At 49.1% G+C, this 24968-nt stretch overlaps 2 protein-coding genes across 3 annotated transcripts in view; one reads left to right on the forward strand and one right to left on the reverse strand.

Moving 5' to 3' along the window:
* Positions 1-21076, forward strand: part of HDAC1 (histone deacetylase 1) — a 35344-nt gene extending 14268 nt beyond the window's left edge. Inside the window, exons 3-14 of the mRNA XM_047793063.1 lie at positions 3985-4102; positions 11011-11085; positions 14281-14419; positions 14877-15018; positions 16075-16167; positions 17760-17868; positions 17950-18090; positions 18948-19056; positions 19155-19285; positions 19529-19681; positions 20156-20204; positions 20481-21076. Of these exons, the coding sequence (XP_047649019.1) occupies positions 3985-4102; positions 11011-11085; positions 14281-14419; positions 14877-15018; positions 16075-16167; positions 17760-17868; positions 17950-18090; positions 18948-19056; positions 19155-19285; positions 19529-19681; positions 20156-20204; positions 20481-20508 (1287 nt within the window). The 3' untranslated portion in view covers positions 20509-21076. The remainder of the gene's footprint in view (positions 1-3984; positions 4103-11010; positions 11086-14280; positions 14420-14876; positions 15019-16074; positions 16168-17759; positions 17869-17949; positions 18091-18947; positions 19057-19154; positions 19286-19528; positions 19682-20155; positions 20205-20480) is intronic.
* Positions 21077-21250: 174 nt separating this feature from the next.
* Positions 21251-23605, reverse strand: MARCKSL1 (MARCKS like 1). 2 transcript variants are annotated; one of them, XM_047793064.1, is made up of 3 exons: positions 23315-23605; positions 22894-22923; positions 21251-22526 (listed from the first exon to the last, which is right to left on the reverse strand). In XM_047793064.1, the coding sequence occupies exons 1-3, from the start codon at positions 23399-23401 to the stop codon at positions 22014-22016; spliced, it is 630 nt and encodes a 209-aa protein (XP_047649020.1). In that variant the 5' UTR covers positions 23402-23605; the 3' UTR covers positions 21251-22013. The 2 variants fall into 2 exon arrangements, with proteins under 2 accessions (XP_047649020.1, XP_047649021.1); XM_047793065.1 differs by lacking the exon at positions 22894-22923.
* Between the last annotated feature and the right edge of the window lie 1363 nt (positions 23606-24968).

Here is a 24968-nt window from a genome sequence, read left to right on the forward strand (position 1 = left end):
TAGTGGGTTAAGGATCTGATGTTGCTGTGAGCTTCAGTTGTAGATTCAATGCCTAGCCTGGGAACTTCTATATGGCGCAAAATGAGGCCCTAAAAAAAATAAAATAAAATAAATTTAAAAAGAGGGAGTTCCCATCGTGGCACAGTGGAAATCAATTGGACTACGAACCATGAGGTTGCAGGTTCAATCCCTGGCCTTGCTCAGTGGGTTAAGGATCCGGTGTTGCCATGAGCTGTGGTGTATGTTGCTTGGATGGCTTGGATCTGCATGGCTGTGGCCTAGGCTGGCAGCTGTAGCTCCTATTTGACCCCTAGCCTGGGAACCTCCATATGCCACAGGTGTGGCCCTAAAGAGCAAAAAAAGAAAAGAAAAAAATGTAGTGGCCTGAGGAAGGAAATAGACTTTTTTTTTTTCTTTTTGTCTTCTTAGGGCCATACCTGTGGCATATGGAGGTTCCCAGGCTAGGGGTCTAATTGGAGCTGTACCCTCCGGCCTACACTACAGCTACAGCAACACGGGACCCTTAAGCCACTGAGCCAGGCCAGGGATTGAACCTGCATCCTCATGGATGCTAGTCGGTTTCGTTAACTGCTGAGCCACAATGGGAACTCCAGAAGTAGACAGATTTGACAGATGTATTGCCAGTTGTTTCAAGAGAAGCTGAATGTAATTGATGAAGGAGGAGGATTCAAGGGTGATACTCTGGCTTCTGTACTGAGCAAATGAGTGGATGGTGGGGAGAATAGGAAACCTTGGCAAGAAGAGCATAGGAGCAATAAGGTGGTGGATACAGTCAAGATTATGGAAGTATAATGAACGGGATTGGCAATGGATTGAAATGAAGGCAAGAAAAGACAAGATGACACTTAGGTTTTCAGCCAGAGTGGATGTTGGTATCTTTTTTTTTTTTTGTCTTTTTAGGGCTGCACCTGTGGCAATGGAGGTCCCCAGGCTAGGTGTCGAATTGGAGCTGTAGCTGCCAGCCTATGCCACAGCCACAGCAACACCAGATCCTTAACCTGTTGAGCAAGGCCAGGGGTTGAACCCGCGTCCTCTTGGATACTAGTCAGATTCGTTACTGCTAAGCTTGTGAGAACTCCTGGATGTTGGTATCCTTAACAAAAATAGCCTAAGAGAAGTTCTGGAAGTTAAGTTAAATTTGAACACCTCTAGGTTCTCAACAAGTTGTTATGTCCAGTTGAATTTGAAGCACTTCTGCAATTCATGAGGGGAGCTGGCTGGGAAGCTTTTGGAATTATGAATCTGAGGCTCAGGACAGACAGAGATCAGGGTGGAGTGAGAGTCTAGGGGTCACCTATCTAGATGCTTTGACAATATTGCCAAGAGTGTAGAGGATTTAGTGTAGTAAAAACAACTTCATATTTGGAGCCAGTTCTTGCTTTTTTCACTATGAGTGTTTTTTTATATACAGTATCTATCTTTCAGTGTTAATATTCCTCATTGTAAGTGAGGACTAAATGAGAGTAAGTACCTAGAGTCAACCTCTGGGTTCCCGTTCCAGCTTACTAGCTGTGTAACCTTGGACAAATTAAGTTTCACCCCTCTCTGCTGTAGTTTCTGCAAAGTGAAGATACTAACAGTATGAACTTTAAAGGGTTGTAAGAATCAGTGACAGGTATAGAGTAAACAATTAATATTAGCTATATTGAAAATGCTTTGTAAAGTATAAAAGTATTGGTAGTTAGAAGAGATTTATCTTTGAAGGAGACCCACTTTTAAGGGATGAGAGGAAAAGAATTGTTTTATTTTTTGCTTTTTAGGGCCACAACCCAGGCATATGGAAGTTCCCAGGCTATGGGTCGAATCAGACCTGTAGCAGCCAGCCTACACCGCACCCAGAGCAGTGTGGGAACAGAGCTACATCCGAAACCTACAGCACAGCTCATGGCAATGCCATGTCCTTAACCCACTGAGCAAGGCTGGGGATCCAACCCACATCCTCATGGATACTAGTCAGGTTTGTAACCTGATGAGCCACAACAGGAACTCTGAGAGGAGGATAATTTTTTTAAAGAGGAAAGGTTTAATCAGAATATTGGGATAACCACGGGAGATCCTGTCATGGCGTAATGGAAACGAATCTGACTAGCATCCGTGAGGACTCAGGTTCGATCCCTGGCCTCAATCAGTGGGTTAAGGATCTGGCGTTGCCATGAGTTGTGGCGTAGGTCACAGATGCGGCTCGGATCCTGTGTTGCTATGGCTGTGGCATAGGCCAGCAGCTGCAGCTCCGATTTGTCCCCTAGCCTAGGAACCTCCATATGCCATGGGTGTGGCCCTAAAAAGCAAAGAAAAAAAAAGGAATTGTTGGTATGATGATGATTTATAAAGGATTTCCCATTTATTTCAGTTATTACTAGTCATCCTTTCTTCCTTTTTAGAGCCATTTGGGTTATAATTTTGTATTGTTATATTTCATATTAAAAAGTAATCATTTATAAGGCCCTTTCCAATTTATAAAGAGATTTTACAGTCTCATTAAATTCTCACAACTTCCCTGTGAGGAAAATATTGCTATCACTATTTAGTAAATGAGAAAATTGAGGCTCAAGAGATAGACTTGCTACCACAATTAAAAACTTAAAACAGGGGAGTTCCTGTCATGGCACAGTGGAAACAAATCTGACTAGGAACCATGAGGTTGTGGGTTTGATCCCTGGCCTCACTCAGTGGGTTAAGGATCCGGTGTTGCCGTGAGCTTTGGTGTCGGTTGCAGAGTTGGCTTGGATCTAGCGTTGCTGTGGCTGTGGTGTAGGCCGGCGGCTACAGCTCCAATAAGACCCCTAGCCTGGGAACCTCCATATGCCGCAGGTTTGGCCCTAAAAAAAAGGACAAAAAGACAAAACAAACAAACAAACAAAACCCTTAAAATAGGGAGTTCCTGTTGTGGTGCGGCAGAAATGAATATGACTATAGAGATCATGAGGTTGGGGGTTCGATCCCTGGCCTCAATCAGTGGGTTAAGGATCCAGTGTTGCCATGAGCTGTGGTATAGGTTGCAGACGCAGCTCATATCTGGTGTGGTTGTGGCTGTGGCTGTGGTTGTAGCCGGCAGCTGTAATTTTGATTCATTCCCAGCCTGGGAATCTCCACATGCCTCCAATATGCCCCTAAAAAGCAAAACAAAACAAAACAAAAAAAATACAAAACCTCGAAACAGGAGTTCCTGTCCTGGCTCAGTGGAAATGAATCTGACCAATATCCATGAGGACGCAGTTTCCATCCCTGGCCTCGCTCAGTGGGTTAAGGATCTGGCATTGCCATGAGCTGTGCTGTAGGTTGAAGATGTGGCTCTGGCGTAGGCCAGTGGGAGACCCCTAGCCTGGGAACTTCCATATGCTGTGGGTGCAGCCCTATAAAGACCAAAAAAAACCCCACGTAAAATAACTTTTTTCTTTCTTTCTTCCTTTTTTTTTTTTTTTTGTGGGGGCTGAACCCGTGCTGCTGTTGCGACCTGTGCCACAACTGTGGCAATACCAGATCCTTAACCTGCTGTACCACAAGGGAACTTCCTTGAAACAATTTTTTATTTTCATTTATTGATTTGTTTTGTTTTGTTTTGTTTTTTGCTTTCTTGGGCTGCATGCAAGGCATATGGAGGTTCCCAGGCTAGGGTACAAATTGGAACTACAGCTGCTGGCCTATGCCAGAGGCACAGCAATGCGGGATCTGAGCCAAGTCTGGGACCTACACCACAGCTCATGGCAATGCTGGATCCTTAACCCACTGAGTGAGTCCAGGGATCAAACCTGCAACCTCATGGTTCCTAGTCAGATTCGTTTCTGCTGTGCCATGAGGGGAACTCCTCCTTTTATAATCTCACTTGTTCAACCAGATTGTAAATTTCTTGAGGCCTGAATCTAACTAGCAGTTTCTTTTTACCAGGTGCAGCAGGGTAGCTCAACGCTGAGTGAAGGTGGCAGCGGTCAAGAATAACATGCTTTTTTCCTCTGTGTGCTCTAGCGCCCTCACAAGGCCAATGCTGAGGAGATGACCAAGTACCACAGTGATGACTACATTAAATTTCTGCGCTCCATCCGCCCAGATAACATGTCTGAGTACAGCAAGCAGATGCAGAGATGTAAGTCCGTTCCGTTCCCCCCCTGCTCTCAAGCCTGCAGGTGGATTTCTTTTTCAGTCAGCGAGGCTTACCTGACCTTTCCTTGTACCCCCCATTTAGCTGGTACCTGATTTCCATGGCTTCCTAAGGGTGCCAGAGCGCTTCTTTTTTCTCACGTCTGGTTTTCTTTGTTTTCTGATTGTAAGGAAGAGATTGAACTTTGTCCATTTAGGGTCACTAACACTGTCCCCCCAAAACTGTAATTATTGTAATGGAGAAAGCACCCACTTGGGAGGTAAACACAGGCGATGTAGGTCCCAGCTCTGACTCTTAACTGACTGGTCAAGTCACTTCCCCTCAGATTTTTCTTTTGTAAAATGGGCTAGAGGTCATTCCATTCAACTGCTCTCACTTTGTTAGTATTAGGACAGACTCTAGATGATATAATCTTTGATTCTGCCCCTGCCCCCTGGGCCTTGAAACTCAGAGCAGGTCTCATCACAGAAGCCTAATTCAGTTTAGAGCAATTATGGGGATTATTTTAGCTATGGGGTAGAATATGTTCAAATTTGGGAAGAGGAGTTCCTGTCGTGGCTTAGTGGCAACAAATCTGACTAGGATCCATGAGGACTTGGGTTTGATCCCTGGCCTCACTCAGTGGGGTAAGGCTCCAGCATTGGCCTGAGCTGTGGTGTAGGTCATAGACACGACTCCAATCTGGCATCGCTGTGGCTGTGGCGTAGGCCAGCAACTGCAGCTCCAATTTGACCCCCAGCCTGGGAATCTCCATATGCCTCAGGTCTGGCCCTAAAAAGACAAAAAATAAATAAATAAATAAAACAGTGTAACAATATTATCCAGAGGTGGTTTTGATTAGTTTATGATAACTTATTCCAAATATCAGCAATTTGGTGGCACTTGTTTTGTTGCTATTGGCCACAAGGTAGTCTGATTCCCAAGGCAGAAAGTTATTTGTTTACAATAAGTATGCAGTGGTAATGACTACAGAACCATAGAGACCTTTTTTGAAGCATTAAGTTTCTTTGCTCCCCGCAACTCCAGGAGCTGCTGTCCCATCTAAGTGAGATATTTAATCCCTGAATTGGCAGGGTCTTATTTTCTTCTAGGGTGAGAAATTCCTTTGCTTTAGGGACTTTAGGCCCTCAACTTATATAGGCTAGTGATCAGGCTCCACTCTTAGCAGAGAGGGCTCTTATTAGAGAAGCAGCTTGATACTGAAGCAAGAGAATGAGATTTGGTGTCTTGATTTGAATTCCTGCTCTACCACTTAGATTTGTGTTCCTGATTAAGCCCCTTAGCCTCTCTGAGCCTTGTTTTTCCTTCTGTGGCACAGCAGGATTGGCGATGTCTCGGGAATGCTGGGACGCAGGTTTGATCCCCTCCCGGCACAGTGGGTTAAGGATCTGGCGTTGCCACAGCTACAGCATAGGTCGCAACTATGGCTCAGATCTGATCCCTGGCCTGGGAACTCTGTACACCTCAGGGTGGCTAAAAAAGAAAAAAAAGTCAAGGGAGTTCTTTTATGACTCCGTGAGTTAAGGATCCAGTGTTGTCCCTGCTGTGGTATGGGTTCCATCCTTGGCCTGGAAACTTCCACATGCCACAGGAGTGGCTCAAAAATAAATAAAAATAAAAGGAAGACAGGAGTGCCTATTGCATAATGGAGGTTGAGGGGATACGTATGATAATATATTTAAAACACCAACTGTCAGTGAATAGTAGCTTTTGCTCTTATGACTTACTGCTTTTGTTATTTTCAGTCTGTCAAGGCAGACGACATATTAGGCCCTCAGGAGTGCACAGGTTGGCTCTGGCTCCTGGTTTGCTCTAGTTTTCCTCAAACCAGCGTTCTAAAGTTATGCATTAAAAAATAGGTCTGAGTTTTTTTTCTCATTGAAGGTGGAGGTAGGAGGGATGAGGCTCTCTAAGGACTTCAAGGCACTTTCCTGACTTGATTCAGAGAGATAGCACTTAGTGCAGTGCTTTATGACTGCAGGTGTCTGTGGAGACAATAACAAGGATTAAGAGCTGACCTCATTTTCAATATTTATCAATACCTAACCTAGGAAGTTGTAAGACCAAATAAGTCAGGTTTCCTTGCTCTTGGCTAGAATGTAATTTTTTTTTTTTTTCTTTTTTGGCCACTCTGAGGCATATGAAGATCCCAGGCCAGGGAATCAGATCTGAGCCACAGTTGTGACCTGTGCCATAGCTGTGGCAACGTGGATCCTTTAACCACTTTAGGCCAAGAATCTGACTGCAGAGTTGCTGGCAATCCAGTTGCACCACAGTGGGAACTTTTATTTATTTATTTATTTTGTCTTTTTGCCATTTCTAGGGCTGCTCCTGCGGCATATGGAGGTTCCCAGGCTAGGGGTCGAATCGGAACTGTAGCCGCCGGCCTATGCCAGAGCCACAGCATCACGGGATCAGAGCCAGGTCTGCAACCTACACCACAGCTCACAGCGACGCCAGATCCTTAACCCACTGAGTGAGGCCAGGGATTGAATCCGCAAGCTCATGGTTCTTAGTCGGATTCGTTAACCACTGAGCCACGACGGGAACTCCAACACAGTGGGAACTTTTAGAATGAAATGCTTTGTGGTCACTTTGAGACTTTTGAGAATCTTTATCAGAAGTTCTGGCCTAATATTTAATAATTAAAAATGGGAGGAGTTCCCATTGTGGCTCAGCAGGTTACAAACCTGACTAGTATCCATGAGGATGCAGATTTGATCCCTGACCTCACTCAGTGGATTAGGATCTGGTGTTGTCGTGAGCTGTGGTGTAGGTCGCAGATCTCGAGTTGCTATGGTATAGACTGGCACCTTCGGCTCCAATTTGACTCCTAGCCTAGGAACTTCCATATGCTGCAAGTGCAGCCCTAAAAAGAAAAAAAAAAAATGGAATTCCTGCTGTGGTGCTGTGGGTTAAGAATCCAACCACAGTGGCTTGGGTTGATAACGGAGGCAGGGGTTCAATTCCCCTGCCTGGCACAGTGGATTTAAGGATCTGGCATTGCCGCTGCTTGGATTCAATCCCTGGCCTGGGAGCTTCCATATGTGGTGAGTACAGCCATAAAAAAAGGAAAAAAAATCAATGGAAAGGGAACATGAAGGATATTCTCTTGTGGTGCAGCAGTTAAGGATTCATTGTCGCTGCAGCTGTGGTGCAGGTTCCATTCCTGGGCCAGGAATGGGTGTGGTGCAAAAAAAGAGGGAACATGAATAAATGCAGAAATTTTTTTTGGCAGATAGTCTGTCAGAACATGAGGTTCATGGTAGAAGCATGATAAAAGGGGTTTATGCTGTTACAATTTATTTATTTTTTTATTTAATTTGCCATACCCTAGACATATGGAAGTTCCCAGGCCAGGAGTTGAATCAGAGCTGTAGCTGCCGGCCTACACCACAGCCACAGTAATGTGGGATCTGAGCCACGTCTGTGACCTACACCACAGCTCATGGAAACACCAGATTCTTAACCCAATGAGCAAGGCCAGGGATCGAACCCACATCCTCATGGTTCCTAGTTGGGTTCATTAACTGCTGAGCCACGAAGGGAAGTCCTATGCTGGTACAATTTGGAGACATTCTCATCCATGTTAATTTTTTGTTTATTTTTTCTTTTTGGCTGCTCTAGCGGCATACGGAAGTTCCCAGGCCAGGGATCGAACTCCCACCACAGTAGCAACCTGAGCCACAGTGACAAAACTGGAAACTTAATGTGCTGCACCAGATGGGAACTTGCTAGAATGGAATATTTTATTTTTTTATTTTTTTGTCTTTTTGCCATTTTCTTGGGCCGCTCTTGCAGCATATGGAGGTTCCCAGGCTAGGGGTCGAATCGGAGCTGTAGTCACCAGCCTACGCCAGAGCCACAGCAACGCTGGATCCGAGCCACGTCTGCAGCCTACACCACAGCTCATGGCAACGCTGGATCGTTAACCCACTGAGCAAGGCCAGGGATCGAACCCGCAACCTCATGGTTCCTAGTCGGGTTCGTTAACCACTGCGCCACGATGGGAACTCCTGGAATATTTTAGTATATATTTCATACAAATGTTTCAACCACATTAAAACATATAAAAATAATGTAATGAATATCCATGTCCCCACAACCAGGCTAAGAAAGAAAACATTTACCAGGGCAGTTGAAGCCCTCCTGGGCACCTTTCCTTGAACACATGCCCTTTTTCTTTGCTTCCCTCTCTACCCCATTACCACCACCACCAAGGTATAAGCATGATCCTGAAATCAGTGTTTAATCCCATGCATCTCTTTCTGCAGCATGCTTCTTACTGCCTTCTCAGCCTATGTCTGCTCCCCCATCTCTCACCCAGTATTGCTTCCCTTCATTGTAAAGCCAGCCTAAGAATGAGAAAAGTACATATAATGGGAAGAAGGAAAACTCTGAAAAGTCCTGCAGGTGAGGGTTTGCTCTCCTATTTTACCCCCTTTCCATCTGTAATCACATGGCTCCATTGAGCTGGGAATATTGGGCTGGCCATTTGAGCCACGTGTTAGTTTGGGGCCAAGGGAAGATACTTTTGCTCGTTTTAAAAATACCAGTTTTCAGAGTTCCCATTCTGGCGCAGCAGAAACAAATCTGACTAGTATCCATGAGGATGCAGATTTGATCCATGGCCTTTCTCAGTGGGTCAGGGATCTGGCATTGCCGTGAACTGTGGTGTAGGTTGCAGATGTGGCTTGGATCTGGCATTGCTGTGGCTGTGCCGTAGGCCAGCAGCTGTAGCTCTGATTCGACCCCTAGCCTGTGAACTTCCATATTCGGAGGGTGCAGCCCTAAAAGGCAAAAAAAAAAAAAAAAAAAATTTCTCCCATTGCAGGCCATCCTAAATAGGAATATAAACAAAGCTTTGGGAACCCACTGAAGAAGAAAGCAGTCAGAGAGGGAAATCAGTTGCCAATGGATAAATAAATAGCCTGGCCTCAGGGACCAAAGTTCTTATTGACACAGCCTCCCAGTGTTTGCCTGGAAAGTGAGGGAGAGAGCCACCCACTGCTCACCTCCTTATGCGTGTCACACTTCCTCGTAGTACTGTTCTTGGCAGTGCAGCAGGTCAGAGCACCCTGCAAGTTTAGGGCAGTTTAGGACAGTGCCAGAGTTGGTAACTCTTGTGGTTATGGCAAACCTTGAGCTTCAGCCGTGACACACACATACACACACACACACACACACACACGCGGCTGCGCACATGGCATGTGGAAGTTTCTGGGCCAGGATTTGAATCTGAGCCACAGCTGTGGCAATGCTGGATCCTTTAACCCACTGTACTACAGAGGGAACTCCCAGCTGTATCTTAAGAGGTCACCACAGTCCAGGCTGAGCTCCTGCCCTCCTCATCCTAGGGCCCATCGTCCTTGCTCTACTCTGAGAACCTCTCTTGATCATAGCGAGGGCAGTGGGAAGGTTGGGACAAGAGAAAAAGGATCTAGCCAACCCCTGCCTTTAACTTCTGTGTATCATTGATGTTTCAGCAGTTTCCTTTTCTGTGAGAGGAGTCTTGGAGCCATAAGGTTCCTCTCTAGCTCTGAGGCTACAACCTTCAGGTGTGCTTCCCTTCCTGTGTTTTTCATTCTATTTGCATTGTTATTTGCATATGTTTCCACATTATGTGTTAGTACTTTTACCCCTTCAGGCCTGAAATAACCTTCCTCCAGTTGTCACTAGGTGTAGTAGAAAGAGCACTGGACTGTGGGAGTCAAGACACCTGAACTCTGGTTCTGCCACTGCCTGGTTATGTAACCTTGGGCAAGTCACTTAACTTTTCCGCATCTGTTTGTTCCTCTGCACGGTGGGGTTGATATTTGTCTTGTCCAGCTTTTATGGGTTGTTAGGAGGGTCAAATGAGATTGGGTGTGTGAAATTACTGGGGAAAAGGCCAGAATATATTTTCCTAGGCTTTTAGGACAGATTGACAGATCGACCAATCCTTGAATACCACCTCTGCCATTTACTGGCAGTTCCCCTCTTTGAGCCTGTTTCCCCATTTATAAAATAGGACCAAATCCTACTTCAGAAGGTTGTGTCAGGAGTTCCCATCGTGGCTCAGTGGAAATAAATTCGACTAGGAACTATGAGGTTGCAGGTTCGATCCCTGGCCTCGCTCAATGGGTTAAAGATCTGGCATTGCTGTGAGCCGTAGTGTTGGTCACAGACTCGGTTGGGATCCTGCGTTGCTGTGGCTGTGGTATAGGCCAGTGGCTGCAGCTCCAATTGGACCCCTATCTGGGAACCTCCATATCCTGCAGGTGTGGCCCTAAAACGCAAAAAAAAAAAAAAAAAAGGCACTGACCATAGTGTCCAGCACTTTGTTAAGCATCCAGTGGATGATAGTATAGATCTCTGTTCTTCACTTTCTTGTTCCTTATTTCCAGCTGGAGTGAGGTCCAGGAACAAACCCAGGCTGGAATAAGAGACTAAATTATTCTCCCTCTGGAATGAACCTACATTTTTCTGAGTCCTTACTTGCTAAATGCTTCCCCTTATAAGATTTTTATCAGGCTTCTCAACAGTTGCGTGAGGTGTAGATGTCATTATGACTTGTTATAGATAATGAACTAAAGCTCAAGAAAGTTAAATGACATAGTTCTCTTGTGGCTCAGTGGATTAAGGATCCAGCATTGTCACTGTTGTGGCTCTGGTTACAGCTGTGGTGCAGGTTTAATCCTGGGCCTGGGAACTTCTGCGTGCCACAGGCGCAGCTGGGGTGGGGAGAATGTTAAATGACTGAACCTAGTCACACAGCCAGGAAGTAGTAGAGCCTGGACTAGGACCCAGGCCTTCTGAATCCAGATTCTGTGTTTTTTCCATCAGGTCATAAACATATAAACAAAAATTAAAGGAAATTGTGGAACACTAACCTTTTGCTTATGTTTTTCAAGTCAACGTTGGTGAGGACTGTCCGGTGTTTGATGGCCTGTTTGAGTTCTGTCAGCTGTCTGCTGGTGGCTCTGTGGGTAAGGAACATACATCCCTCCTCAAGAGCTGGGCTGGGTTGTACTCGTGAGGCTTGTCTTTGAAGCTGCTTTCCCAGTGAGGGTGAACTGTGAACATGTTAAAAGATCCTGTGGGTTTTTACTTTAGGTCTTTAAAATGTCCTTCTGGTTCAGTCCCAGCCCAGGTTTAATCTGACATGGTACAGACAGGTGTCCTTGACTGTCCTCTCCTACCAAGACATCCTATATATAGGAACTCCCTGCAGACCTCAGGAGGTTGTCGAGATGCTGTACATAAAAGTAATTTGTGAACTGCAAAGTGCTGTAAAAATGGGAAGTGTCATCATCTGTGTCTTACAAAAGAGCATGGTAATTACCTTTAGAGGTCGGATATACTCCCCACATATCTCCCACTTCCATTTGTAACTTCTAGATTGCCTCCAGGATTGCTCTGCCCTTTCTTTTCTTTCTTTTTTTTTTTATTTTTTTATCTTTTTGCCTTTTCTAGGGCCGCTCCCACGGCATATGGAGGTTCCCAGGCTAGGGGTCGAATTGGAGCTGTAGCCACCGGCCTACGCCACAGCCACAGCAACTCGGGATCCTAGCCTCGTCTGCAACCCACACCACAGCTCATGGCAATGCCAGATCCTTAACCCACTGAGCAAGGCCAGGGATCGAACCCGCAACCTCCCTAGTCAGATTCGTTAACCACTGCGCCACGACAGGAACTCCTTTTTTTTTTTTTTTTTTAAATGACTTTTATTTTTTCTATTATAGTTGGTTTAGAGTGTTCTGTCAGTTTTCTACCGTACAACAAAGCGACCCAGTTGTACATAGTATATACATTCTTTTCCTCACATTATCCTCCATCATGTTCCGTGATAAGTGACTAGATATGGTTCCAGTGCCATACAGCAGGATCTCATTGCTGCCCTTTCTTCACAGATATTTATTCTATCATCATTGCCTTCTCTCCTCTCTTCTTCCTGCCACTTCCCAATATAATCTCAGAAAATAATGAAGTACGCAGGGGAAAAAAAATTTGCCTACAGTCACACTGTCCATGGATTGGCTGTCATTACCATTTTGCTATTTGTACATCTATTCTTTTTTGTGTATGCCTAAATCTGGACATAACATACATCTATATTTTACCAAAAAAAAAATGTGACATTGTATATGTATAGTTTTGTGCCTACATTTTTTACTTAGTAGATCTTTAAAATTCCTCTATCTGTAATAATGTATAGCATGATTTCTAGTGACTACATGATTATTCTATGTTATGGGCCAACTTCAGTTGACATAATCAGTCCATTCAGGTTGCTGTATGTTTTATTGCTGTTAAACCCCCACAAAGGCACCTGCAGACATGGTGTGTATTTCTGTCACTTCTTCTTGGACCTATTTGAATTTTAAGCCTGAGCTACCTTTGGTGTCTTCAAGGTTTTTGGACCACGAACCATAGTAAGAAATATAATTATGGGAGTTCCCGTTGTTGCATAGCAGAAACGAATCCGACTAGTATCCATGAGGATGCGGGTTCGATCCCTGCCCTTGTTCAGTGGGTCAGGGCTCTGGTGTTGCCGTGAGCTGTGGTGTAGGTCGAAGATATGGCTGGGATCCCACATTGCTGTGGCTGTGGTGCAGGCCGGCACCTGTAGCTCTGATTCAGTCCCTAGCCTGGGAGCTTCCTTATGCCACAGGTGCGGCCCTAAAAAGCAAGAAAAAAAAAAAGAAAAAGAGATACAATTACACTTGTTATCCAGGTTATGAATTCATGTGTGCACACACACCCTCTCTCACTCTGAAGCCAGTTTCACAAAAATGGTTACCTTTACTATTATTCTGATAATTTTATTCGAGTCTCTCTCATTTAAAAATATATATACTCCTTAGGAGTTCCCGTCGTGGCACAGTGGTTAACGAATCCGACTAGGAACCATGAGGTTGCAGGTTCGATCCCTTGCCTTGCTCAGTGGGTTAAGGATCCGGCATTGCCATGAGCTGTGATGTGGGTCGTAAATGTGGCTCGGATCCTGCGTTGCTGTGGCTGTGGTGTAGGCCAGTGGCTACAGCTCTGATTAGACCTCTAGCCTGGGAACCTCCATATGCCGCTGGAGCAGCCCTAGAAAAGGCAAAAAGACAAAAAAATAATAATAATAATTATATATATATATATACACACTCCTCTCGTCCTCTTACATCTTGCCGTCTGAGATGGCCCAGACTCTCTGTGAAGTGTGTTTCTCCCAGCGCCGCTCTCTCTTGAGATGGCCTACACTTTGTCTCTAAATAAATCTACTTCTTACCTATCAAAAAATAAAAACATAAGAAAAATATATATTAATCACGACCCACTAAACCAATTTTAAGGCCTACTAGTAAGTTTGTGGTAGCTTCATTTTGTACTACCTTCATTTTGGAAAACAGTTTTTTAAGGAGATCGTGCTGTGATGCAGTAGATAAGAATCTAGATTCCGGAGTTTCCGTCATGGCTTAGCAGTAACAAACCCGATAGTTTCCATGAGGACGTGGGTTAGATCCCTGACCTCGCTCAGTGGGTTAAGGGTCTGGTGTTGCCATGAACTGCAGTATAGGTCGAAGACTCAGCTTGGATCCCATGTTTATGTGGCTGTGGTGTAGGCCAGCAGCTGTAGCTCTGATTCAGCCACTAGTCTGGGAACTTCCGTATGCCATAGGTGTGGCCCTAGAAAGACCAAAAAAAAAAAAAAAAAAAAAACAAAAAAAGAATCCGTCTTTGGCCTAGGAACTTCCATATGTCATGGTTAAGGCTGAAAAAGAAAACAAGCAAACAGAATAGTTTGTTTTTGTTTGTTTTAATTTTTTATGGCCACTTCCATGGCATATGGAAATTCCTGGGCTAGGAAACTTCGTCCTGGCAGCTGTAGTAATGCAGGATTCTTTAACCCACTACGCCAGGCTGGGGATTGAATCCACGCCTCTGCAGTGACCTGAGCCACTATAGTCACATTTAACCCACTGTGCCTCAGTAGGAACTTCAAAACCAGTTTTTTGAGTGGCCAGTATCATGTTTATTCCCTGTTGGAATAGGGCAGGGGGAGAGGACTGGCTGGTGAATTGTACAGTGTAGCTGAAGAGGCAGGTCTTCCTCTTACTGGACTCTCTTGGCTTCTGGGGGGAAGGGGGAGATTGGCTTGGTAACAGTCTTGTGATCTTTCTTCCCACGCCCAGCAAGTGCTGTGAAACTTAATAAGCAGCAGACGGACATCGCTGTGAACTGGGCTGGGGGCCTACACCATGCAAAGAAGTCCGAGGCATCTGGCTTCTGTTACGTCAATGATATCGTCTTGGCCATCCTGGAACTGCTAAAGTATGCCTGCCTGGCCTTGTCTCTTGGAGGAGCACCTTAGGCCAGGTTCCCACTTCCCTCTCCCCTGGGCTTGCCTCCCTAGTTTGCTTTTCCTAGCGGTGTGCTGGCTAGGATGTGTTCGGTGAGTGTCTCTGGCCATCTTCTTGACGGGGTCTTGATTTGATCTGAGCCCACGGCAAGATCAGGGGCAGGCGCTGCTCAGATCCTGCCTCCAGAGTGTCCCTGTGTGGCCGGAGTTGACCCTGGCTGTAGAGTAGGAAGATTGGACTTGGTCGCCTTGGTCAGGCCTCTGGAGACACCCTGCCGCTCTTCCACCTTCCTTCAGCCAGTTTCTACGTCTCTGGTGCTTAGAGATACCTGAGGGAGGCAGCCAGCCCGGTAAGCTGGGACCTGGCGCCCTTGGCGCGTCCCACTCCCAAGGAGCCCCCAGACCCCCCTGACCCCCTTCTGATCCTAGGTATCACCAGAGGGTGCTGTATATTGACATTGATATTCACCACGGCGATGGCGTGGAAGAGGCCTTCTATACCACAGACCGAGTCATGACTGTGTCCTTTCATAAATATGGAGAGTACTTCCCAGGAACTGGGGACCTACGGGTGAGAACTCCCTTTAGGGGCCAACCAGCTCACCCTCAGCTGCCACCTCTAAGTCTCCTATCTCATGTCACCAAAAACCACTTCCTGCCTCTTCTGCCGTTCAGAACATCACACCCTAGCTTGGGACACCTGCTATGATCTTTTTCCCTTTCTTATTCTGGAGGAAAGGAATGATGGTACATGAAGCTTTGGGAGGGATGGGGGTCTCCTGACTCATTGCACTTCCTCCTGGCCCCAGCCGGGTTGCATTACACTATTCACATGTCCAGAAAGCTTGAATCCCAGGCTAAGAAACCTCAGGTTCTTTCCAATGAGCTAGGAATTGGGACCTTTATGGACCATCTCAGGGGTTCTTAACATTCCCTTTGATCATCTGACTGAAAGCCCTGTACTGTCTCCCTGGAAAAGTACATGAAATTTTACATCTGATGGCAGATAGTTTATAGCACCTCCTCTTAGTGAAACCTATCCATGGACCTCTGGATAAGAATCCTTCGAAGCTGATTCATTTAACTGTTCTGCTTCTATTAGCATGAATACAATGAAACCAGCCACTTTGCAATACCAGTAGCCCTTGGGTGAAAAAGTGGCACTAATTCAGTTGTTTGCAATGGCAGGCCTTTGAATAATTGAGCATTTACAGTTTTGAAGAATTCTTCCCTTTCTGCTTTCCTTCTCGAGAGGAGAATGGGAGGTAGAGGAGTGAGCATGCAAGCTCCCTGGCAAGGGAAGGGTTGTTGTGGGATGGGTGTTATTTCTGTGGTCCAGCCCCCAGCCACCTTTAATCCAGCCAAAGGGAGAGGTCTTGTGCTGTGGGGTAGGATATTCAAATCTCTGGCCCCATAAATGGCCTCAGTGGTGTGTCCAGAGATGTGAGCTAGACTTGCCCGTGAGGGGAATGGTACTGATCTGCTCTGTCCCTGGCCCACCTCATGGGCCCAGCGTCTCTCTCTTAGAACCACTGCCTCCTTCCTTAGCCTTCCAGCCCCCATCCTTGAACTTCTTTCTAGCTTCATCTTTGAGTTTTACTTTAACTTTACTGTCCCTCTTGATTAGGATATTGGGGCTGGCAAAGGCAAGTATTATGCTGTTAACTACCCGCTCCGAGATGGGATTGATGACGAGTCCTATGAGGCCATTTTCAAGCCGGTAAGTGGCTTACCCAAGCACCCTGAGCTATAGATGGGACTGATCTAAGGGAGGGGTAGCAACCCCCTAACATACTTCAGAAATCTCTCCCTGCTGAGAGGCTGGTTAGAAGTGAGATGTGTTTCAGCCCTTGACTGCATGCTGCACGGCCAGCACGGAATTCATCCAAATAGTTATCGATGCCATCTCTGGGGCAGGCCCTCTGTTGGATCCAGGAATATTTAAGACAAGATCTATGCCCATGAAGACCTCACAGTCTCTGGTATGGGAGGCAGGCACATCCCCAGAAGCATGTAGTCAGTGCTGTTTTTGAGGGATGAACAGAGGAGTGAGAGAGAAACTGCTTCCTGAGCTGAGGAAAGGGTATTCACAGGGGTGGTGATGTTTGAGTGGACATTGAGAAATGAGTTGCCCAGGTGAAGGAGGGTGGGGCCTGGAGGGGAAGGGTGGCATTCAGCAGAGGGAAGCACACCAGCAGCAGCACAGGGGTGCCAGTATGTAGTATGTGGGCCAGCATGACGTGGGGGATGAATGCTTAAGTATGTGGTAGGAAATATTTGTTGGGGTATTTCAAAGGGAAAGGGAGCCTTGAATGCCTTGCTGAGTAGTTAAATCGTCACCTATAAGCAACAAGGAACCAACCATTACTAGAGTTGTAACCTAATAAGTTAGTCATTTAGCAAATACCAAGTGCCTACTATGTGCCTTGTAGTAAGAGCGACAAAAAAGCCTGAATTCTCTCTGAGGAAGTCTGTGTCCTCAGTTACATTAGAATCTAGTGTTGGAGTTCCCGTCCTGGTTCAGTGGTTAATGAATCTGACTAGGAAGCATGAGGTTGCGGGTTCGATCCCTGGCCTTGCTCAGTGGGTTAAGGATCTGGCATTGCCTTGAGCTGTGGTGTAGGTCGCAGACGCAGCTCAGATCTGGCATTGCTGTGGCTGTGGTGTAGGTTGGCAGCTACAGCTCCGATTGGACCCCTAGCCTGCGAACCTCCATATGCCGTGGGAGAGGCCCTAGAAAAGGCAAAAAAGACCAAAAAAAAAAAAAAAGAATCTAGTGTGAGCGGAGTTCCCTTGTGGCACAGCAGGTTAAGGATCCTGTGTTGTCACTGTAGCAGCTTGGGCTGCTGCTGTGGTATGGGTTTGATCTCAGGAAGTTTCACATGCCATGGGTGTGGTCCCCCCAAAAAAAGTGTGAGAATGAGATATAAAAAGTAATAGACTCCTCACAGTATCAGGCTCAAAGTCTGTAGGACCAAAAGCATAGAGCACATGCAACTAAAGGTCAGAAAGGCTTCTTGGAACAAGTGATACTGGAGCTTAGAGCAGCAAAAGGGAAAGATTTGGGGGTTGATAAGGAGGCCATTTTCGGCTCAGTATTGTTAGAGCTGGAAGGCTCTTAGAGATCCGTTCAAATTGGAGGGCTGAACACGGTGGGAAATGAGAAACCCAGGCTGGTCCTCCCTTCTCTCTACCACCCAGCATGAGGAGTGGGTGATGAGTAACAGAAGATAGTGCTGCACCCCCACTTTTCAGTCTGAACTTCGAATAGCTTTTCTTGAGGCTCAGTGTGACCAGGATGTGTCCTTTCAGGTCATGTCCAAAGTAATGGAGATGTTCCAGCCTAGTGCGGTCGTCTTACAGTGTGGCTCTGACTCCCTGTCGGGGGATCGGTTAGGTTGCTTCAATTTGACCATCAAAGGTGAGACCAGGTAGCATAGGGACGGGTGGGCAGGGTCCTGCTGGGTGCTCCTGTAACTTGGCACCCCTTCTCCCACTAAAGGGCACGCCAAGTGTGTGGAGTTTGTGAAGAGCTTCAACCTACCTATGTTGATGCTGGGAGGAGGTGGCTATACCATTCGTAATGTCGCCCGGTGCTGGACATATGAAACAGCTGTGGCCCTGGACACAGAGATCCCTAATGGTAATAGCTCCAGGGCCAGATTGGGCTGGGAGTGCTGGAGCGTGTGTGTCCTGAAGTTCACAGCCCCATTCTCATTGGCCATACAACCTCTCCTCTTCTGACTTGATTCTCCTGCTGTCCTCTTGTGATTTCCAGACCGTAGCTGTCAATTTTTCTGGGTCTTGACCCTGTGCTTTCTCCCCTCTGCTTCTGGTCTGGACAGAATTACCAGCGGTTGTATATGCTTTTGGAATTCATACTTAGGGTAACTGGGATAGTTAAGTGAAGGAGTGATCACAATGAGTTATTGCCTAAATTTTTCTTTTTTTCTTTTTAGGGCCACACCCCTCGCATATTGAAGTTCCCAGGTTAGGGGGTGAATCAGAGCTGCAGCTGCCAGCCTACACCACAGCCACAGCAATGCAGGACCTGAGCTGCATCTGTGACCTATACCACAGCTCGCGGCAGTGCCAGATCCTTAACACATACACACACACACGCGCACGGCAGTGCCAGATCCTTAACACACACACACACACACACACCACTCCCCCTCCAGTGGACACTGGAGAGTCGCTTTTAAAAAACTGAAATCCTGGAGTTAAGGATCTGGCATTGCTGTAGCTGTGGTATAAGTCACAGGTGTGGCTTGGATTCAATCCCTGGGTTGGAAACTTCCATATGCCATGGGGTTGTAGCCAAAAAAGAAAAAAAAAACATTAAAAATTGAAATCCTATAGGTACCCAAGTCTCACCCTATCTTGGAGGCACGCTTCTTTGATAGTTGGGCTAACAGGTCCAGATAAACCTATAGATGCTTTTCTCAGGGCCCCATGGTCACCAGATCTCTTGACTCTCTCACCCCCTGCCCCAATTAGAGCTTCCGTACAACGACTACTTTGAATACTTTGGACCAGATTTCAAACTTCACATCAGTCCTTCCAATATGACTAACCAGAACACTAATGAGTACCTGGAAAAGATCAAGTGAGTATATCCCCCCACCCCAACACCCCTCGTTTAACATTCGAGGCTCTGATTGGTCCCTGATCAGAGCCCAGCCACCTCTCTACCATTGGCCATAGACAGCGACTGTTTGAGAACCTGAGAATGCTGCCCCATGCACCTGGGGTCCAAATGCAGGCCATTCCTGAGGATGCCATTCCAGAGGAGAGTGGCGATGAGGATGAAGAAGACCCTGACAAGCGCATCTCAAGTAAGACCCAGGGGCCCCCACCTTACCACTCTGTAGGCAATTCTGTCTTCCCTGCATTGTTCCTGGCTCCACATTCTCCACAAGCTACCACCTGTTGAGAAACTCGAGGTCCTGTGCTTATAATTTAAGGAGTCTAGCTTCCTTTCCCTTTTGATGTCTTTTGGGGGAACAGGCAGGAAAGCACTGGGCAGACCATGAGATAAAGAATTTTCTCTCTCACCCATATTTCCCATTACCTCCCAGTCTGTTCCTCGGACAAACGAATTGCCTGTGAGGAAGAGTTCTCTGACTCTGATGAGGAGGGAGAAGGTGGTCGCAAGAACTCTTCCAACTTCAAAAAAGCCAAGAGAGTCAAAACAGAAGATGAGAAAGAGAAGGACCCAGAAGAGAAGAAAGGTGGGTTAGGGTTGGGCCAGGACTTGGGTCTTGAGCCCCAGGCCCTCGAGGAGGAATTTATGTAGGACACTGGGAGGAGGGCGCTGACTCGGGCCCTGCCAGCTCCTGTAGGCCTCTTCTCCGAAAGGATGAAACTCAATTCGTCTTCACTGGCTGATTGAGCCCTCCCAGGCCCCAGAGCCAGGGACATGCCTGGGCTCCCGGTGGTCAGGTGGTCAGGAGCGTGGCTCTCAGATACCACCCCACTTTCCCAGGGGGCTGCCTCCACCCACCAGGTTCAGGCTCTAGCAGGCTGGGAAACCGGTTTGACCTGTTTGTTCTCTACAGGGCTCGCCGGGAGGGCTGGGATGGGCTTTTCTCTTTTGTATGTCCAGCCAGCTGTAGTGTTGGGGAAAGGGTTTCAGGGTAAGTGGAGATCCCATGGGTCTTTCCAAAGGGGCTGCCCTTGGCCATCCCTGCTCTCTTATATTCTAGAAGTCACAGAGGAGGAGAAAACCAAGGAGGAGAAGCAAGAAGCCAAAGGGTAAGGAAGGAGCTGTCTTATCTCCCTGGCATTGGAGCCACCAGCCCCTTTGTCCCACCACCCTGAGAGGGAAGGCGCAGGGACAGCTGGTCCAGCTTACAAAGGCTTCTTTCAGGGACCAGTCTGTGTCTCTCTGCAGTTCTAGGCAGAGCTAGGAAGCCCCAGCCCTCAGCAGTCACCTGGGCAGCCTGGGCGCTATGGAAATCATTGTACCCATACTTGGCCTCAAGGCCTCTAGGGTGGGTTATCTCATTCCAGTCTCTGCTCTCTCCACAGGGTCAAGGAGGAGGTCAAGTTGGCCTGAACAGACCTCTCCAATTCTGGCTTCTTGCCAAGTTCCCCATCTTTATCCCACAACCCCTCAGATTTTATATTTTCTATTTCTGTGTATTTATATAAAAATATATTAAATATAAATATCCCCAGGGACTAGACAGGAACCAGGCTCCTGAGCCTAGGGCACACGTGTTAGGTTTCTAATAGCTGCCTCACCATCCATCCCTCTCCACCTCTTAATTTCAAACCATAACAGGTGGAAGGGATATACCTAAGCAGCCATAGGACAAAATCTTGACGTGCCTAATAACTTTGAAAGGGTGCCCTCGTCGAGTATTTTAGAAGGGTTGACTGGGTCTTCAGGGATTCCTTGTTTTTTTCAGGCTCCTTAAGGTAACATCAGCCATTTTTAGATTGGTTCTGTTCTCATTCCTTTCCACTGCCCCCCAGTGAGCCAAGAAACTCACACTGCCTGCCCTCTCTTCCTCCCCCAATTCTGCAGGTGAAGATTGGTAGTCTAGGTTCCTTTTTGAGATACTATTTCCATTTTTGTGCGAATCTTTGTAATAAAATGGTACATTTCTATACCCTCCTGAGCCTGTCTCCTAGTGGTATCCCTGGGTTCATTTCACTTCCACTTCCCTGCCCTTAAGTGTACACGAGGATCTGGGCAACCCCTCAACAACCTAAGAACCCCACAAACTTACCTGTCTTGAGGTTAACCAGTCTTCTTACCCTACCCCAGAAGACCACTCATTAAAAAGCACCACTAAAGGGACGACATTTATTCCTTTTCCAAATGTTACAATAAAACCAGGTGGAAGAGAATGGTTTTAGCAGTTAGAAAAGAAAAAAAAAAAGTACAAATCTGGGGTTTGGCCATTAAAAGTTATTTACAACAATGGGAGGGGGAAAAAAAAAAAGACAACAAGAAGTTGTTTCACATTACAGACCTCCCCCCACCCCAAAGCTTAATACTTGCTTACCAAGTCAAAAAAGAGACAGTTGATTCACAAGCTGGAGGTTCAAACTTGAGTAAGACATTTATAAAAACCTAGACAGGGGCTCTGTCCTCCCCAGCCCAGGTGCCACTAGGCACAGCACGAGAGACTAGAAACTCAACAGGGGAAGGCTGGACACTCAGGATTTGGGAGTGTAGGCACCCCCAGATCTGGCTCAGGGATTTGGGGAATAAACAAAACCTACTTGGAAAAGAATTGGGGGAGAAAACCAGCAACTGCCTTCTGCATGGGTGGGGACAGGGAAGGAGGGAGGGCCAGGGGCAGGAGCATTTCACATCACTAACCTAACTGGGGAGACTGCAAGGGACCACCTTCAGCTGGCCTTAGGAGAAAGACCAGATGGATGATGGGAGAATCCACAGGAGGGAGAGGAGAGGGAACGTGGCTAGGGGGCAACAGCCCCTTCCTTTCTGGGCACAGGAAGGCAGCCAGGGCACCAGGTCCAGGCAGTGACCTCACAAGGACAGCACAGTTTTTGCAGCTTAAAGGTCACCCACCTGCCCCCACCCAGCTACTCATTCTGCTCGCTGGCTGGTGTAGGGCCACTCTCCGGCCCCAAGGGAGTGGATGGCTCTGTGGCCTGGGGCCCTGCCTCTTCTTCTGTGTCTCCGCCCTTGGAGGCAGCACCAGCCTCTGCCCCTTTGGCCTGGGGCTCCTGGCTCTCAGGGGTGGCAACAGCCTTCCCTTCCTGGGCAGTGCCTTCCTCGCTGCAGGCACCGATCTCCCCCTGCTCTTGCTCTTCCTCTGTGGGCGAGGAGGCAGACGAATCGCCCCCACCCTCCTTCCGATTTCTCTTGAAGGACAGGCCACTCAATTTGAAAGGCTTCTTGAAAGAGAATTTCTTCTTCTTCTTGGGGGTCTCCTTGGGGGGGGCCTCCCCCTTGGCCTCAGCCCCCTGGCCAGGGGGTGCTGGCTCGATGGCATCGCCAGTGGCCCCGGCTGCCTCCTCTGTTTCGTTCACGGGGGGCGACTCCCCTTCACCTTTGGGGGATAAGTCTCCATTGCTTTTCACGTGGCCGTTCTCCTGCAGGGCAAAGGAGACAGCAGTGAGGGCCGGGGCTCTGACTCCCCTCCCCCAGCCCGCCCCTGACCTCTCGCAGACAACGGGGTCCCGACTCACTGCGCCGCACCCCCGGAGCCGGCATCCCGTCAAGCCTGTCCCTTCTGCCCCGCACCGGCGCGGCCGGCAGGAGGCGCTGGGGTCCCGGGCGCCCCCTCCCCCGGGGCGCGCTCTCTATTCGGCGCTAGAGCCGCCCGCGGCCGCGGATCCCGGGCGGGCGAGGGAGCCGAGCGGCCGATACTGGGCGGGAAGCCGCCCCGGGGCGCTGTTCGCCGCACCTGGACCGCCTGTTTTCCCTGCCTCTTGCTTTGTGTAAACGGCCCCCACCCACCTCAGGCTCTCCCCACGCCGCGGCTCCTCCCTAAAAAAAAAAAAAGGCCGTGGGCTATTGAGGTCGGGTCTGCGGGGGGAGTGCCCTCCCCTCCTGGCGCCCGCCCCGCGGTCCCCGGGTGCCCCCTTGGCGCGGCCCAGCAGCGCCTTTGTTCCCCGTGCGGCCCTCGGGGCGGCCGGGGGGCAGCGCCGGGGGCCGGGGCCGCGAACAAAGAAGGCGGCGGGGCCCGGCCGGCGCCCCCTCCCCGCCCCTCCCCTCGCTTCGCCCGCGGGGGCTGCGGCGCCGAGAACAAAGGGACCGGGCGGGGGAGGGGGCGCCGCGTGTCCCGGGCCGGACAAAGCGCGCGGCCCCGGCCCGGGGTCCTAGAGGGGGCGAGGTGTGAGAGGAGGGGGCCGGGTCGGGCCGGGCCGAAAGCACCCACCTGTCCGTTAACCTTAGCGGGGGAAGCGCCTGCTGCCTCCTCGGTGGTCACGTCGCCCCGGGGAGCCTTGGAGCTCTGGCTGCCCATGGTGGGGGTTCTGCTGGGGGGCGCCCGGAGCCACCCCGGGCTCGCGCCGCAGGGGATAGTTCGGTCGGGTGGGCCTGGCCGGCGGAGGGGTGGGGCTCACGCCTGAGGGGGAGGGGTGTCGGGGGGAAACCGAGCTGCACCCCCGCTCCGTGCCCGACCCGCTGGCTGAGCCCGCCGCCTCTCTGCTCCGCGCCAGAATGCCGCCCGCCGCCCGCCGAGCCGCCCATATATACGCGCCCGGAGCTCGGGGCGGGGCCGGACATTTAAATGAGCGCCCAATCGAGGGGCGGAGGCGGGCTCAGGTCGCTGGCCCCACTTGCGCAGTGGGAGACGCTGGCGGTCTGGGCCCCCCCAGCCCACACGGCTGCCGGGGCAGGTGGGGTCCAGGGTGGGGAGAGAGGCGGGCGCCTCCGCGAGCCGCGCGGAGAAGTGCTCCTAGAGGAAAGAGGAGAAGGCAGTCATCCTCTCCTCTCACCTCCCACCTCTCAGGGTGGACATCCCAGCTTCTGGAGTGGCCCCTATAGCCTTGGTTGGGCACTGGCAGCCCAGTCAGTGTCCTTGTAGAACTCTGCGAAAGACTCACATGCCCAGACTCGTTAGCCGGCTGGTCCCGAGTTATGCTCCAGAGAATGTGATCGTGGAAGCTGTGGGTCCTGCACCCCCTCAGGCCGGGAGACCAGTCCGAGGTCCCACCCAGGTGCCTGCCTGCCGGCCCCAAGCAGCCTGGGAAATCTGACCCGCTGCTGGGTCGCTCTGATCAGACTGGTGAGGGCTGTACCTCATCCCTCTTCTCAGTCCTCTGGTGGCCAGTCACACTGAACCCCCACAGACAAGCTCACCCTTGGCCCTTCCTGCCCTCAGCCTGGATCTATGACAAAGTCCTGTCTGGGGTGGTCTTGTGACCTTGAGGGGCATCTCCATCCCGGTTGGAAAGCTGAGGAGCCTGAGGCTCACAGATGAGGACATAACCTGTCTGACTCTGGCACTCTCCCTTGGCATGGGCTCCCCTGCATCAGAGACCCTCCCCAAGCTGTCAGAAGAAGCCCAGGAAAGGGTTCAACAAACCTTAAATCATGCCAGTTCCTGAGGCCTTGAATGGCCCCTTGAGGACAGCCCCCAAGCTACCAGGCCAGCCTTTGGCCCTGCCTGAGTGACAGAGCCAGGAGTCAGGGGCCAGGTAGAGGTGGCTGGAGACGCTCCAGCTGGAATCTCCTGCCACTCCCCCAGAGCAGACCAGGGGGAACCCCAGAGTCCTGGCTGGCTGGGATATGTGTGTGTGTGTGTCCGTCCCCAAGAGGAAGGGGATGGGGGCTGAAGGAAGCAAAGTTGCAAAGGCAGAGCTCAGCACGTCCCTCCTTCACTCCCTCCTTCCTACAAATAAGGCCTCCTGGGAGGGCTGAGGTTGTGAGGTGTGGAGACACCTCAGGGCCTGAGAAATCAGGAACGCCCACAGATCCGACCACAGAGGAGGTGGCTTCTACATTCAGCACTCACTCTTGTAGCCTCCATCCCTGCCCCCACTCCAAGGCTACACTTGGCTTCATTAGTGCGGCCCCCCCCCCCATTT

The sequence above is a fragment of the Phacochoerus africanus genome, chromosome 8, assembly GCF_016906955.1.
Source record: "Phacochoerus africanus isolate WHEZ1 chromosome 8, ROS_Pafr_v1, whole genome shotgun sequence".
Classification (NCBI taxonomy): domain Eukaryota; kingdom Metazoa; phylum Chordata; class Mammalia; order Artiodactyla; family Suidae; genus Phacochoerus; species Phacochoerus africanus.